This window comes from Belonocnema kinseyi, chromosome 1 (genome assembly GCF_010883055.1).
Source record: "Belonocnema kinseyi isolate 2016_QV_RU_SX_M_011 chromosome 1, B_treatae_v1, whole genome shotgun sequence".
Taxonomy (NCBI): Eukaryota; Metazoa; Arthropoda; class Insecta; order Hymenoptera; family Cynipidae; genus Belonocnema; species Belonocnema kinseyi.
This window is the reverse complement of record NC_046657.1, coordinates 94,805,205-94,820,414: the sequence shown is the minus strand read 5'-3', so window position 1 is coordinate 94,820,414 and position 15,210 is coordinate 94,805,205. Positions and strand designations below refer to the sequence as shown.

Below are 15,210 nucleotides of genomic sequence, written 5' to 3'. Positions count from 1 at the left end.
ACTGCTTTAAAACTTTCCCAAGCGTCCATTTCAATTTTCGTCATGTGGCTCACGAAATTAGTATCTCTTGTCAATATTCGAATCTGTGGTTCATCAAAGACTTCTTCTTTCAATTTAGCGTCTGAAACATTAGGGAATTTAAGGGATATATACTTATAGCATTGTCCATCTTTGTCTAACGCCTTGACAAACTGCTTCATGAACCCAAGCTTTATGTGGAGGGGTGGTAGTAAAATTTTTTCTGGAACAACGAGGCTTTGGTTGATGATATTATGAGAACCAGGTTTGAATGAATCTCTTAAAGGCCAATGTTTTTTGCTGTAATGATTGGCTCGATCTCTGCTATTCCACAGGCATATAAAGCATGGCTCTCTCGTGAAACCGGATTGTTGGCCTAATACCATTGTTTTGATTTTGAGATCACCACATATTTGCCATTTGTGATTCGTGAAAATTAACTTTTTCAAGAAGCATTTTAACATTGTGATATTCTTCTTTGATGACCGTTGAGTGAGCTATAGGGATAGGAGCGTAAGTATTCGTGTTATGCAGTAAAACAGTCTTAATGCTGCGTTTTGACGAATCAATGAAAAGTCGCCATTCTTCGTCTCTGTACACATTTTTCTTCAAGTGGTTCATTAGTCCGTTAACGTCAGTGTAGTACACTAAAGACGTCTCTTTGTCTTTAAAGAAAAAGTTCCTGAATTCTTTGTCTCTGTCGCAATAGAATGAAACTTTTGTCTTTGGCTCTAGAAGATTTCTTCTTTTTAGAAATGAAGCGGCAAATTCAGCGCCGTCTTTCGGTAATCCAAAATCTGTAATAAAATCATACAGTTCTAGTTGCGACACTAATATTGGAACCTTCAATTTCATTTTATGCACGCCATATTCGTCATCTTTTTCATCATTTTCATCGGAATCATCAGAACTATTTTCTGTTCGATCACTGGTTTCACTACCGTCTCCATGTCGTTGACTTCCAACTTCCATTCTATCATCTTCTAAAGCGCTTAAATCAGTCTGGCGCGCATTTGTATTGATTTCAATTGCTCTTGTGACTGTGCACACATTAATGTACGAAATGTTATTTTTATTTTTGGCGTTGAACCCTTTGATGGAATTCATGCAAAAGTAGCAGTCCTTCGCAATAACGGGTTTTTTCCATGTGGTTAGTGTAGAGTACTTGCGGTACTTTTCGTTGTTTGAACTTTTTAGACGATACAACATAAGTCTGCAGGAATTGAAAATGACATGAGGAACCCATTTTGTTTCTTGGTGCAGCAATTTACGGTCAAAACACTTTTCGTAAAGACTTTTCACTTCCTCGTCGATTGATTTTCGCAAACTGCTCACTTCATATTTACTGCAAATGTAACAGAATGAATCTGAGCTATTTTTGCAGGCATGCGATTGAGAAATGCTCGCGGTTTTTTTCCTTGTAGCATGGGACTCTACACTAACCAAGTGATCCATTGATGAAGAGCTACGGTTGCATGATGACGACGTCGGAGTGCCCGCTTTCCCACCCTGACCAGACGCCGATACTGGGGTTTTCCCTGCATCGTAATACACTTTTCACCTGTGTCTGCCATGACGGCATAAACGCCGTTTACCCAGGGACTCAGCCAATGTGGATCCGTTGCCGACCGTCACCACGTGGAGGTGCCCTGGTTACAGACACAGGCGAATAGTGCTAACAACAAGCGGTTACGAAACTCCATACATTTACTGCTATTAATGTCAAAATATGAAAGTAGGCAAGAACAGGGTTGCCAGCGTAATCAGTTATGTTAGGTCAGGTTTTGTTAGGTTAGGATAGGTTAAACCTCTGTGTAGGTTAAGCCGAAGCTGAATGAAACGGTACCGCAAACACAACGGGACAACACAATCAGTTTAATTGTGTTTCGTGAGGTTAGGTTAGGTTAGGCTAGGTTAGATTTATTTCTAGGTCAGGCTCGAGTTGACCCATTCGATGTAGCACACATTTGCTACTGGGAAAATATCCTTCCAGAGCTTTACGTGTAGTTCAATAAATTTCTGTTAATTCAGGTTAGGTGAGGTCAGGTTCTGTTGGGTAAAGTTATGATAAATAAGTTAATATCAGGCAAGGGTTGATCCTTCAGAGTTGTCGACATGTTTTTGAAGTGAAAATTTGCATCACTGGCATTATTTTGAAATTTATTTTCCTCAGTGCATGGTTTTTCGTCATTTTTTGAGGTTATGGCTCGACCATGACGTGATGGGTGATTTTTGATACCGAATTTAAATTCAGCGCTCCAAAATCCATAGGAATACGTGTGTCTTGTTACCAGACCCGCACACTTTTTTTGTGTGGCTGTGTAATTTTTGTGGTAACTTCACATGAATTTTCGGTAAATTGTAAGATACCTTATGTAAGTTTCAGGTAATTTTAATGAATTGAATTTCCTAATTTAGATACCAACGCAAGTCTGTAGCTTATTCTCTAAGTTTGCACCATAAGTCGAAGTTCCTATGGAAGTATCGCTAGGCCGCTTTTTTTAGGACTACACCACTGATTCTGTTTCTTATCATAAAATTTAAATTATACTGTCAAAATTGAAAGTTCTATATAATTATTCGGAAATTTATAGTTGATTTTTAATACTTTAGATAAATTAATTAATTGTAGTGGCGCCGGAACAGAGGGGCGGGTGGGTCAGCTGCCGCCCCCAAAATTTTGGTTGTGGGTGTAATTAATGCCTTTTGCCATCACAAAAATCTGAATGTACCTATGTCTACCATATACGATAGATGCTCCCCCCGCCACCAATTGTGTTCCGGCATCACTGGTTAATTGTTTTATCAATGCTTACATTAAAGGATATCATAAATGCATAGTATGACGGAATTCTACGTAATAGTAGAGAGTGCGTTGAAAAATATTGAAAATGAAGTCTCAGCAGATACCGCGGAATCTACAAAAATATTTTTATTTAAAATTATGCTTACAGTTTAACAAAGGATTTCTGTATGTTATTGGAAAAACAATATCAAAAAACAAATCTAGCACCCGCTAGCGTGGCAGATAAAAGGCAGAGGACAGATAATGTGCAGAGAGAGTCAGATTTTCTCCAAAAACTCGCTATTAGACACTCTTCGACTCTGATCCAAAAGAAGAGCATTGTTATAAAGTGCCAGAAACCTCACAAACTAATCCGAAACTTGTGATAATAATAATCGTGATAACGGAAAAGGTCAGCAACCACTCATTGATCATGAAAGAAATCAACGAGGTTACATCATCAAAGAAGACTCGATTCAACTTCACCAAGAAAGGCATCTCCATCTATCTTATCGAAATGAACCAAATAAAACCTACGGAATATCCGAACTACATAATCACAATCCCACCAGAAAAAGACTTAGGCGCAGTGCGGAAAGTAAAATATCTGTGCTACGTTAGAATCTACTGGAACAAGTTTCGAAACAGTAAACGAGTCACACAATGTCGCAGATGTCAAATATATGGACATGGCAGTAGCTACTTTCAAAACTTGCCCAAGTGCGTCAAATGCGCACAAGAACACTTTTCAGAAGTTTGTGATCGCAATGAGGCAGGTCCATTGATTTGCACCAACTGCAACGGTAACATCAGGCGAGTGATTCGAAATGTCAGTTGTACATTCAACACCTGGAAAAAATAGACGCCAGGACCAACAAACGTCTTTCGAATCGAAACCAGGAGATTCAGTAACTTCCACCAGCAAGGACGCAGCAAATTTACCCACAACTTTAGCAATCTAGGCCTAATGCTTCGAAAAATCATTTGTAATCGAAACCACGACGAATTGGAATTGAACTACACGAGCAGCAACACACGCTACCCGCCGAGGCTGAAGAGTTTCTGGAACTTGCATCCGAAAGACGAAAACTGAACGAGCTCTGCAATATAGGTAAGGTGTTGAGGCGAATCAAAAATTTAAATAGTAAATTGGCTTTGTGCAATAACGATATTGATAGGGTGAAGGTTTTATCTAATCTCTTGCAAAATGAAAGCAAATAGGAGGCAAGTCACCTCATTAACAATAGGGCACTGGAATGCTAATGTAATAAGAGGAAATTATAGAGAGTTTACGCAATTTCTTAGGGATGATAATATAGATATAATGTTAATTAATGAGACTAGACTGATACCGAAGTGCAATTTTAACGTAGCAGGCAATAATGTGGTGCGTAAGGATAGAGATAATAATAAAGCTCAAGGTAGTGTTCTTAAACTTATAAAAACAGCAATTAACTACTTGAAAATCACTATACAAATTTTATTTCTTGAGAGTGTAGCAATTATACTTTGTGACCAATCTATATTTTTTTCTGTTTATAATCCTCCAAGAACTAAAATTTTCTTCAGGGAATTACAGTCCATTTTTAACTTGGGCAATAAGGTTATGCTCTATGGCGATCTAAATGCCAAAAATACTGCTTGAAATTGCAAAGTTGGGAACCTTCACTGAAAAATGGTATACTCATTTGCACTTAAAAATATCCTCAAAATTTTAGCCCCAGATAATTTTACACTATACCCTTATACCAATGCATTACCCAGTATTTTGGACATAGGCCTGATTAAAAATATTGATTGTGATATAACGATAACCACCCCCGATGAACTAAACTCCGACCACATACCTATTGTTATCTCATTTAATAATATAACTAATTATACATACGCTGAGAATGAATCTTTTGACTAGAAGCGCGCTGACTGGAATAAGTTCAGAAATTTAATTAGTCATGAACTAGTATTAAACACGGTACCGAAGAATATATGTGATATAGATAGTAGCGTTGAAGAGCCTGCCAGTATCATCTTGAATGCAGCTCAAAAAGCAATCCCCATGCGGAAAGTTAAGAATTATCACAAAAACGGATCAAATTATATAAAACATCTCAAAAAAGATAGGAACGCGATCAGAAGAATTTATAAAAGAACTTGCAGTAATGAAATTTAAAAAATTTATAATAAATTAGCCAATAAAATCACTAAAGAAATTTCTAAATTTTACAATAACTCATGGGATAAAAAACTTGACAGTCTTACCATTAGAGATAACTCACTTTGGGAAATGGTTAAATGCTTTTTCAGAAAGCAAAACATTAATAAAATCCCAAATTTGCAGGGTAAACACGGGTTGGCAATCTCGGACCCAGATAAGGCCGAGGTGCTAAGAGAACCTTATGAGTCAATCTATCGTCTCACTGCAGACATAGGAGAAGATGATACTGAGAAACTAGTCAACGATAGGTATGAGGAAATTGCGAATATGCCCCATGATAATAATGATATAGAACTTACCTCACTCAAAGAGATCAGAAAGGCTATAATGAGAACAAGCTCGAGAAAGGCGCCTGACCAAGACGGAATCCAGAATATTATACTCGTATTAAAGAATTTGACTAAAAAGGCACTCGTATAAATTAATAATATATTTAACGCGTCCTTAATTCTCTGGTATTTCCGATAAAGCTGAAAATTAGCTAATATTGTACCCTTTCATAAAGCTGGGAAGGATAAATTATTCCCAGCAATCTATCGTCCGATTAGCTTACTTCCTACTATTGCAGAAATATTTGAACGAATCATTTACAATAGGATGCTAAAATTTGAATCAGAAAAAAAACCCTTAATCTCAAATCAATTCGGATTTAGATGAAAAATAAATATTTTTCAACAATTAATTAGACTTGCTAACTTTATCTCCAGTAATTTTAATGAAAATATTTCAACTGCCATGGTCCTTCTTGATCTAGAAAAGGTTTTTGATACAGCCTGGCATGAAGGCCTAATTTACAAATTGAGCGAACTCAAATTTCCAACATACCTTATCAAAATAACACAAAGCTATTTAAAAAATAGAAAATTCATTGTCACTGCCAATGGCACAAAATCCAATGAACAGAGCATTGAGGCAGGTGTTCCACAAGGTTCCATTATCGGCCCTCTCTACTTCCTATATTATGTAAATGATACCCCAAGCATAGAAGGCACGAGACGAACACTATTTGCTGATGACACAGTCCTGTACGCAGCTTCATGGAGTGCTAGAAGAGCTCTTTAAAAGCTTCAGGAATATACTAACTTAGTAATACAATGTTTTGAAAAATGTAAACTTAGAGTTAACATTGATAAAACAGAACTTGTACTCCTCGCCAGGAAAAATCATAATCACCACTTTCGCAAAAGGAAGAAAATAATTCCTGACTTTCAAATTTTTTTTAGGACAACAGAATCTAAAAACTCAGCAATCTATCTAGGGGTGAATTTGTATTACAAACTTATTTACAACATACATATCAATACAATTATTGAAAAAGCACAAAAAATTCTAGGTATCATCTACTGCCTTCTTTGCAGAAAAAGCAAACTTAGTGTTAAAAAGTAAAACAATTTGTACACTATGATAATTAGACCTATTCTCCTTTATACTGCACCAATATGGAGCAATACGCATGATAATAATATTCAGAAACGTCAACGTTTCCAAAACAAATGTCTTCGAATGATTAATAATTCTTCCGTCAGGACAAAAATTTCGGATCTACACGAAAAATTAAACCTTCCATATATATCGGAACAAATATAGACGTTAACCAACAATTATTATGACAATCAAATGAGTTTACCAGAGCTTTAGGAAGCATAGCCAATAGCAGAGGAAAATATGCCTTTAAAAATGGAATTTAAGAGACCCTATCATATCTTACTTAAATAAATTAGCCTCAACATCTTCTATTAAGGCGATACTTATTCTAAATATTTTGTTGTATATTACGTAGTTTTAAGAACCTAGGATTAATGATAAAACGAATTTATGGGGGTTTTGTCTTAATTTTTCACCCAAAGTATTATTAACAGAACAACGATTATATTATGAACATAACAGTATTATAAACAAAGGCTGCATAGGCACATATTTCTCACTGAGAAACAAGTACCTGATATATAGTGAATAAACAATGTAAAGTGTTTTCTATCTTACATATTATGATGAATAAATAAAGACATTTTAAAATGCAAAAAAAAAGTTTGAATAAATATTTTAGGAGAATAGATGTTTGAAGGTGCAACGCTATCTCTGCCAAAACTTTACATATTTTACTTAAACTCGTGCATGAAAATTATATTGAGAAAATTTAGAAAGCTGAAATGAGTACTCGAAACAAAACTGTAGAATAATTTCCTGGAAATGAAATTTTCGTGATAATTCTAGGAAATCTTAAAAAGACTCTCCTTCCTCTGTGAATTTAAAAGAAAAATGTTATACTGTTTGTAAAAATTAGTATTATTATAGAATTTAAAAAAAAATTAAAATAGTCGAAAATTTTACCATATTTTGCGCGTGATAAATGTTATGATTGTTACGGGAGTCTCTAAATGACATATTTTAGTACTAATAAAGATTTTTATTTACAGAAAATGTTGACATGTGAGTAGAAGCTTAGTTTTGGATATCAAATCTCAGCGAAAAAATGAAATATAAAGTCATTCTAAAATTTTAGAATAAGTCAAAAAGTCCATTAAAGTCAGCGATAGAATCTGTTAAGGGAGGGGTGTCCATAAGGCCGTTTTTGAACCCGAACCGATTTGGTTATTACTTCCTGACATTAATGTTCTTAGTGTGCCTCATAACTCTGTGAAATCCTTTTTGGAATGAGCAAATAAATCTCACGATAATTGTCCCATTAGATTAAGGATTTACTTGGAAATTCACGCACTTGGCTATACTCCATTGTATTTCAACCTGTTCCCAATTATGGTGGGCCACAAAACTTTTCAAAAAATTGCCCAAATGTATGAAGTTGAATATACGTTAGAATGCTTGTTCTAGGCTCTGGGCCTGACCTTGAAGCAGGACCTACTTTTATTGAGAAACAAGAAGAACTGAGGAGTTGTGAGGTTTTTCAGCAAAATGGCTATTTTGAATTAGCTGCGCAGTTACAGAAATACTCTGGAAGTAAGTGTTTACTTATTTTAAGCACGAAATTAAGTCAGTAGTATAGATTTTTAAGCTTTAACAAAAGTGAACTACGGGGAGGTAATCTATGATATACTCTCTTTGCAATTTATGGAATATTTAAAATGGTATAAACTATTTTAAACTGTGTAAAGAAACAAGTAAAAGCTATATTTTGTGTTGAGAACTTAATGGAAATACTCCAGTTAGAAAACTCATTGTGTCCCTCCTCATCATACAAGTTGGGAATAGCGTTGTTCGCCCCTCGACATAAGAGTTAATCGTTTGTCTCTGTCTGAAGGATAAATGATTACGATGACAATATTCTAAATATTTCTTGTTCGATAAGATATTTTACTGTGTGATTGTAAAAGATCTCTTATGATATCTCTTCGAAATTAATCATCTAGTGGATGATTTTGAACATTCTTCTGCTAACAGAGGAACAGGCAGCGCAGACGTTTTCTACCTTCTGTCCATGAAATATATTTCAATGCCCTTCTAATTTTCAAAGATTTTTTGGATATTGATGATGCAATATATTAAAACGGAACATTAACCCTCTCAATATGAATGTAGCATGATTTAAATGATATCATCTTTATCTTGATCGTAATCTTGTGAACTGAAAGCAGTTATTGGATAAAAAAATAAAATAAATAGAACCCGGACTACAGGGTGCCAGATCTGCTCCTTAATTTTTTATGTATTAACTCCTTGAAATGCACGACAGTTGGATTAAAACAAAAAACATGTAAGCGTCACGTGATTGTTGAAAAAAAGTATACCAGTGGCCTGTTATTTATATCATCATCATTTTTCATCTAACTGAGAGTAAATTCTTTGTCTCTATGTCTGCCTCTACCTTATAGTCTCGCGGTCTCTACAATTGAGACAGTTGTGAGCTTCAACCGATGGAAATCATAGCCGATGCTGAAAGAGCTCTCACAGTCGATCCTCATTGACGTTCGCGGTACTTCTGATTATGGTACTCTTTGATCTGTTTCTGATGTAGAGATTTTGAAAAGACAGTACGGTAACTCTGAGACTACAGGTTCTGCGAAGGTTTGTAGACACTACCGCTATATAATATATAAAACTCCTTGTAATTAAAGAGATACAACCGATGCTGAAATTGCTGAATTTTCTGAATCAGCATGTTTCTGATTCACAAAATCTTCTATCAGTTTCTGAAACAGTTTTATAACATAAAGAAAGAGGTATCATTTTTGGAAAGGAATGTGTTGCTTGCAAGAAAGAAGGTGAAGTTAAACATACTTCCGCTAGGGCTCGAACTCAAGTATTTGTTTAAAAAGGATTATTGATTGCGTCCTCTTCGAAAACCTGTAAGAAACACTTACAGGGTGATTATTTTCAAAAAGAGGCAATTAATACTATCGCAATTTAGTCACATGTTTCTATTCTTTATGCTGGAACAATCACTAACTTACTCCAAGACTTGAGAAAACTTGCTTTAAAGAAAGGATTAGATTTTGATCTACCTGTTGCACTCAGCTCTTCTGTTATTGAATTTGCGGACACAACTGTTTTTATCCGTTTTATATACTTTGTTCGCAATATCAATAAGTAGAGTGGGCAAAGCAATTGCGTCAGCTCGAAATGCACTTATTGCATCCTTTGTACCAAAATTCTTGGGAGTATGGCACATATCTCCTGATGATATTATTTATAAGTATGCCAGACTTATTGGAAAGAAACTATTTTAAATGGAGAAAACGTGTGCATTCTTGAGGAGGACGGTACTTATGTTTACAAAGAAAAAAGTTCAAGTTACCGATTTCAAAGGCGCTTTTTCTCTGTCCATAAAGGAAGGCCGCTGGTAAAACTTATAATTGCACTGAGAAAACTATATCGCATGAATCACCATGTATATCGTAATTCCTGCGCTATATATCGTAAGTGTCGCATTATAATATCGAGAAGTCGTGATATCGTACATTGCAAATTTCTACATTATATACCGCATAATTGTGCAATCTATAACTTGAGAATCTAAGTTTATTACTCTATCACATTTTATTTCTTCTTTTGTGATTTCGCGAGGCTTCGAGTAGTCAGCAAGCGATCACAAAAAAAATAAGGATAAAGTTTACATCGATTCCAGGTGAAAGATTCACTGGAACAAAAATTAACCTTGCCAGATTAACTTTACATGAATCGAAGGTAATTTCCGATTTTTAACCTTTCCTAGATAATCTTTCGTCTTATAATCGCTCCATTTTTATTCGAGGTGTAGCGACAATTACGACGCCAGCGCTATCCAGCATCGTTTAACTTCATTAAATTTGAGATAAATGGGGATTCCCATCTGTCAGTTACATATTGCGCTTTTGCTATGTAAATGGTATTAAATAAGTTCTAATTCGTCTACAATAATGTGATTTATTTCGGAGGAAATATATCAGGAAGAACAAATTTTTTTGTGTTTTCTGTTGTTGATTCTAAATGTTTTATCGAAATTTGCTCACTTCAGCGCAATGCAGTCAACGAGTTCAGAATTATTTTTCTAACCTCAATGAAACTTTCGCCAAAATATGTTTAATCATTAACCGTTGCAGGTCTCAGTTGCAGCAAATTTTTACTTTTTCTGTGATTGTTTTAAATCTGGTATCCCGATTTATAGCTCTAACTCACTTATACTCTGCCTTTTTCCCATTGCTGCTAAGGACGCCGTAGCAGACCCTACACGTGGAAAAACGGCCGATTTCGGACATTTTTAGCGTCAAAGTAGGGTCTAAACTACATTGAAATCACTGCTTTACTTTACAGCTTCCAGTCCCTACTAAGGTAGGAGTTACGGCTTCAAAGTAGGGCCTAAATTTCGACTCGGGATACCTCTTCCAAGATTTACAATCTGAGGGTAGAGTACAAAGATGAAGCGAATCCTATAAAAGCATGTTAGTGTCAGTTTAAGACAGGTACACGAACTGTCAGACTTATGACTCTTACGTAGAAGATGCGGATAACGCTTCTTCCAATTGGCCTGATGCAGAAGAAGACCAGGACCTATCTCATTAAGTACTTTTATTCCGTTTTGTTCATAGTTTGTTTATGTTTATTTTTGTTTGTATTTTGTATTCAGTTTAAATACATTTCTGCATTTGCATATTGTTTGTATACAGCTTTGTAAATATTTTGAAAATAGTAGAGTAAGTAGGCTATGGCGTAGATTACCTCTCCGTGGCGCACTCTGGGTAAAGCTAAAGAATATTGAAATTAGAATTGACTATTATACTTACTTTTGTACTTATAATTCATGATTATCAACTATTAGATCATTATCTATTTTAATGTGGTCTCCCCTAAGTAACGAGTAGGTTTAAAGGTATTTCTGTAACTGTAAGAACAATTTAAATTAGCTAATCCGCTGAAAAATCTCGAAAATCCTCATTGCTTTTTGTTTCTGAATAAAAGTAGTTGCTACTTCAAGATCAGGCTGAGGGCTCAGATCAAGAGTTCTTATGTACATTCAACTTCATAGAATTAAGCAATTTTCGGGAAAAATTTGGTGGCGCCCATTAATTAGGAACAGGTTAAAATACAAGAGACTCTAACCGAGTGTGTGAATTCGCATGTAAATCTTTAATCTAAAAGGACGATTATCGTAAGATTCATTTGTTCGCTAAAAAAACTGTTTCATAGAGTTATGAGGCACACTAATGCATTAAGGTCCGGCAGTATCAAGCAGATCTGTTTGGGTCTAAAAACGGCCTTATTGACACCCCTCCTTAGCGTTAATTATCTCCTTTTACTACATATTATTTCTTCTTAGAAAGTGTACTTGCGCTTGATAATTGTAAGGGGTTTAGTATATTTCAGAAAGGTAATACAAGATTTTAGTACATTTTTTAAAAAGAAAAGCCTTATATTAGATAAACGATCAATATTATATTTAATTTAATAATTATGTGAATATTGTGATTGAGTTTAGGCCCACACACTCTGCCACTGCACTGCTACGGTTATTGGCTTTTGTCACAAGTCATAAAGCAGCAGCGGCAAAGAACAACTAAGCGACCTAGCGGTGGAGTGTGTTGATTTCAATTTGTTATCAGTTCCATAATACTCAAACGATTTTTTTTCAAATTTTCAGAAAAACTGTCTTGAAGCCCACTGGTCGAAATTGGCGAAACGTGGTTTGCTTTTGGAATTGATTTGTTTATCGTCAAATTTAGTGAGTATTTACTGTTTCTCTTGAGTAATAATTGCCTCATGACGAATCAATTTTCCCTAGTAGACATTACATCTAAGCGGTTTCGAGCGATTAACGAAGTCTTGCATCCGTTATTTCGATTACTTATTTATTATTAATTTGTTACTAGTATAATAAACGTATTGTGAAAATCATATTAGCAAGAGTAAAGGTTTTATTGAGAATAAATGTATACCTCCTTTCTGGATTTTGTAGTAAGGCTTCTATCACAGAGTCTAATATAAACTGAACACCTGCTTTCTGTATATACTGCCGACCTTAAAGGAAAAAATTTGAAATATTGTTATTGCACTGTTTTTCATTAGATTTCCTTTTTGAAACTTTTAGTATTAATGTGATATCTTACTTCCATAATAGTACTGATCAACAGTTTTCAACCAACCAACATCGTCGTGAGTATGCGCTACCATGTGTATGTTGAGTTTTCCAGGATGTACTTTTGGACAAGACTACAATATTATTAGAAATATTATTAATTATTAGGGTTCATTATGAAATCCTTTTTACATTCTGATTCATGAGAGTGTACATATAGTAATAGTCCAAAGGACAATGTTAAAAATTGATCGATTTTCAACCCGTTCCGGAACTTTTTCTATCTATTTGACATTACTCTAATAGGCTTGTATTTGATTGCACATGTTTAAAACCAGCGTACTCCGTGGAAGTTCCTCTAGTTTGCCAAAACCAGAGGTAAAACTAGAGGTTAAGCTCGTTAACCAAATATTTCTGTAGAAAAGAAAAAAATGTAGAGCAATTTCAAAATAAAAAAATATTTCCGCTGCGCGGGCACATTCTAATCGCGTGCTGTGCGCGCCGCTCGTAAGTTTGAGCGCATGATGGTGCACACCAGTTGAATCTCGCGCTTTGCGTTTGATAATGTATTTACCTTGCGCTACGCGTTCGTTCGTCGTATATTCCTTACATTTTTGCATATGACTTTTAAAATGAAAGTACAGCTGAAATGTAGTGATTGTGAATTCTCTTTTGTTACAGCTCCTTTGGCTTTAACGAACACATTCTCATCACGTATCTCGTGAGAAAAAAGGGTTAACGGCGAATTGTCTGAACTAATTTTAAAAAAGGTTTGTTAACAAACATTTTATTATATCTTGTGTCTTTCTGTCCAAAAATGTAATTTGTTTCTTTGTAATATCACTTTTCACGATTGAAATAAAAAAAGCTACGTGTTTTATCAAAAAATGAATATTAACATATTCGTAGCCTTTTCACGTTCGAATTCTTTTTATATATACAATTTCGGCCTCAAACTTTGAAAAATGTAAAAGCCGACAGAAAACTACATTAAAGTACAAAATTTAATAATAAAAGATGTAAAAAATATTTCAAATCAATCTTATCCGGCACACAACAAAGGACTCGACTAGAACAGGCGATAACAGATGGCTCGTCCTACGTTGTCAGTCCTTCCTCGTGTTCCGAATAAGATATATTTGAAATATTTTTTTTACATCTTTTATTATTAAATTTTGCACTTTAACGTAGTTTTCTGTCGGCTCTTGTACTTCTCAAATTTTGAGGCCGATATTTTGTATAAAAAAAAGTTCGAACGTTCAAAAAATTTCGAGGTTCAGAAAAAAGATGTAAAAAAGGTCAAGTTTTAATGTGGTTGGAAATAATTTTCAGTGAAGTTCCTACCCAAATGAAGTACCTAAACGTACTTTATTGTACTCTAATACATTTTCCAAAGTCTCAGCCGGATATATTATTTACAAAAAAGTTCTTAGGTTCAAAAATATATTCAGTCAACTGATAAAGTGAGGTCGGTAATATAGGTATTTGGCTGTGTCACATGCCCTTAATGTTCTTTTTTGCCAAAAAAACAAAAACTAAGCGTCAAATCAAAAAGTGATTTATAACAAATTTACAGACCTTTTCGGCGTGCATAATTTTTATCTGATCGTAACGCAACATGAATTTTTTTGTTTTGTATTATATTTTGTTAGGTCAAAATTTGAATTTTCGATTTTTACAAAATATTCAAAAAGTTGTTAATGACATTCTTGTAGGGCTTCCAAAGAGCAAAATTGTTTCCTTGGCTTTTTTTCGTCTCGTGTGCTGTTTGACTTAAAGTGTTAATTTTCATTTCTTTAAATTTTGAAATTGCCATAACTCTGAAAATTTTATTTTTATTGAAAAAAGCCGTAAGGATAATTTGTTTGAATTTCCGAGCACTATAAAAAAACTTACATAGAATATTTAATTCTTAAAAAAAGTCTCAATAATTTTCCAAATGCCCTTAAAAAGTGTGCCAAAGCAGAATTCAATCCGAGTGCTCTGTTCAAAGCTATCCGATATACAGACAACGATAACAACGACGACAACGACGAGCGATAAAAACAGACATAAAAACAATTTTTAATTAAATCCGCGAAAGTCATTTCTCACATAAAACTAGCACCCTCTCATTGAAATGAGAATGTAAGATTTTTTTTAAGTTTTAGAATTCTCGTCATGTTTATATAAATAGCACGTTCGTTTCGCAACACTGCTCCGAACGAGGTGGTAGATCAATCTTTCTAGAAAGCACCCTAAGCGAATAGCTTCACAAATTCATTATGTTAAGTTTTCAATTATATTTTTCCAGTAGGCACAGATTTAAAATGTTCTACATAGTTAATAATCAAATAAATTATCTATATTGGCATATTTTTAAAACGCAGTGAAATCTGTAAAACTTACTTTTCGAGCACGAAGAGCGAGTGTCGCAATGGGAATGTAATCGTCAAAGCCTTAGGTGCTTTAAAAACTGTCTTTATACATAATTTCAGTTCTCAGTTATGAATGTAGTTCACCAGGGGTTTCAGTCTCAGTGTTTGATTAAAGTTGACAATACGAGGGTGGATTGATAAGTTTCCGGCCTGACCAAGAAAAACGACGTTTTTAAGAATTTTTTTTTTTTATTTCTCAACATAATCTCCTCCAAGGCTGATACATTTCTCATAGCGGTGTTCTAGTCTAGTAATGCCATCTCTATAG

The 15,210-nt window shown here is 34.7% G+C and overlaps 1 protein-coding gene across 1 annotated transcript in view; it reads right to left on the bottom strand.

Annotated features, from left to right (window-relative positions):
- The window catches only part of LOC117178850 (lysosomal alpha-mannosidase-like), a 155,055-nt gene extending 142,314 nt beyond the window's left edge, over nucleotides 1–12,741 (bottom strand). The window contains exons 1-3 of the mRNA XM_033370359.1: nucleotides 12,718–12,741; nucleotides 12,557–12,659; nucleotides 12,386–12,467 (exon numbers count right to left, since the gene is read on the bottom strand). Of these exons, the coding sequence (XP_033226250.1) occupies nucleotides 12,386–12,467; nucleotides 12,557–12,659; nucleotides 12,718–12,741 (209 nt within the window). The remainder of the gene's footprint in view (nucleotides 1–12,385; nucleotides 12,468–12,556; nucleotides 12,660–12,717) is intronic.
- Nucleotides 12,742–15,210: the final 2,469 nt, after the last annotated feature.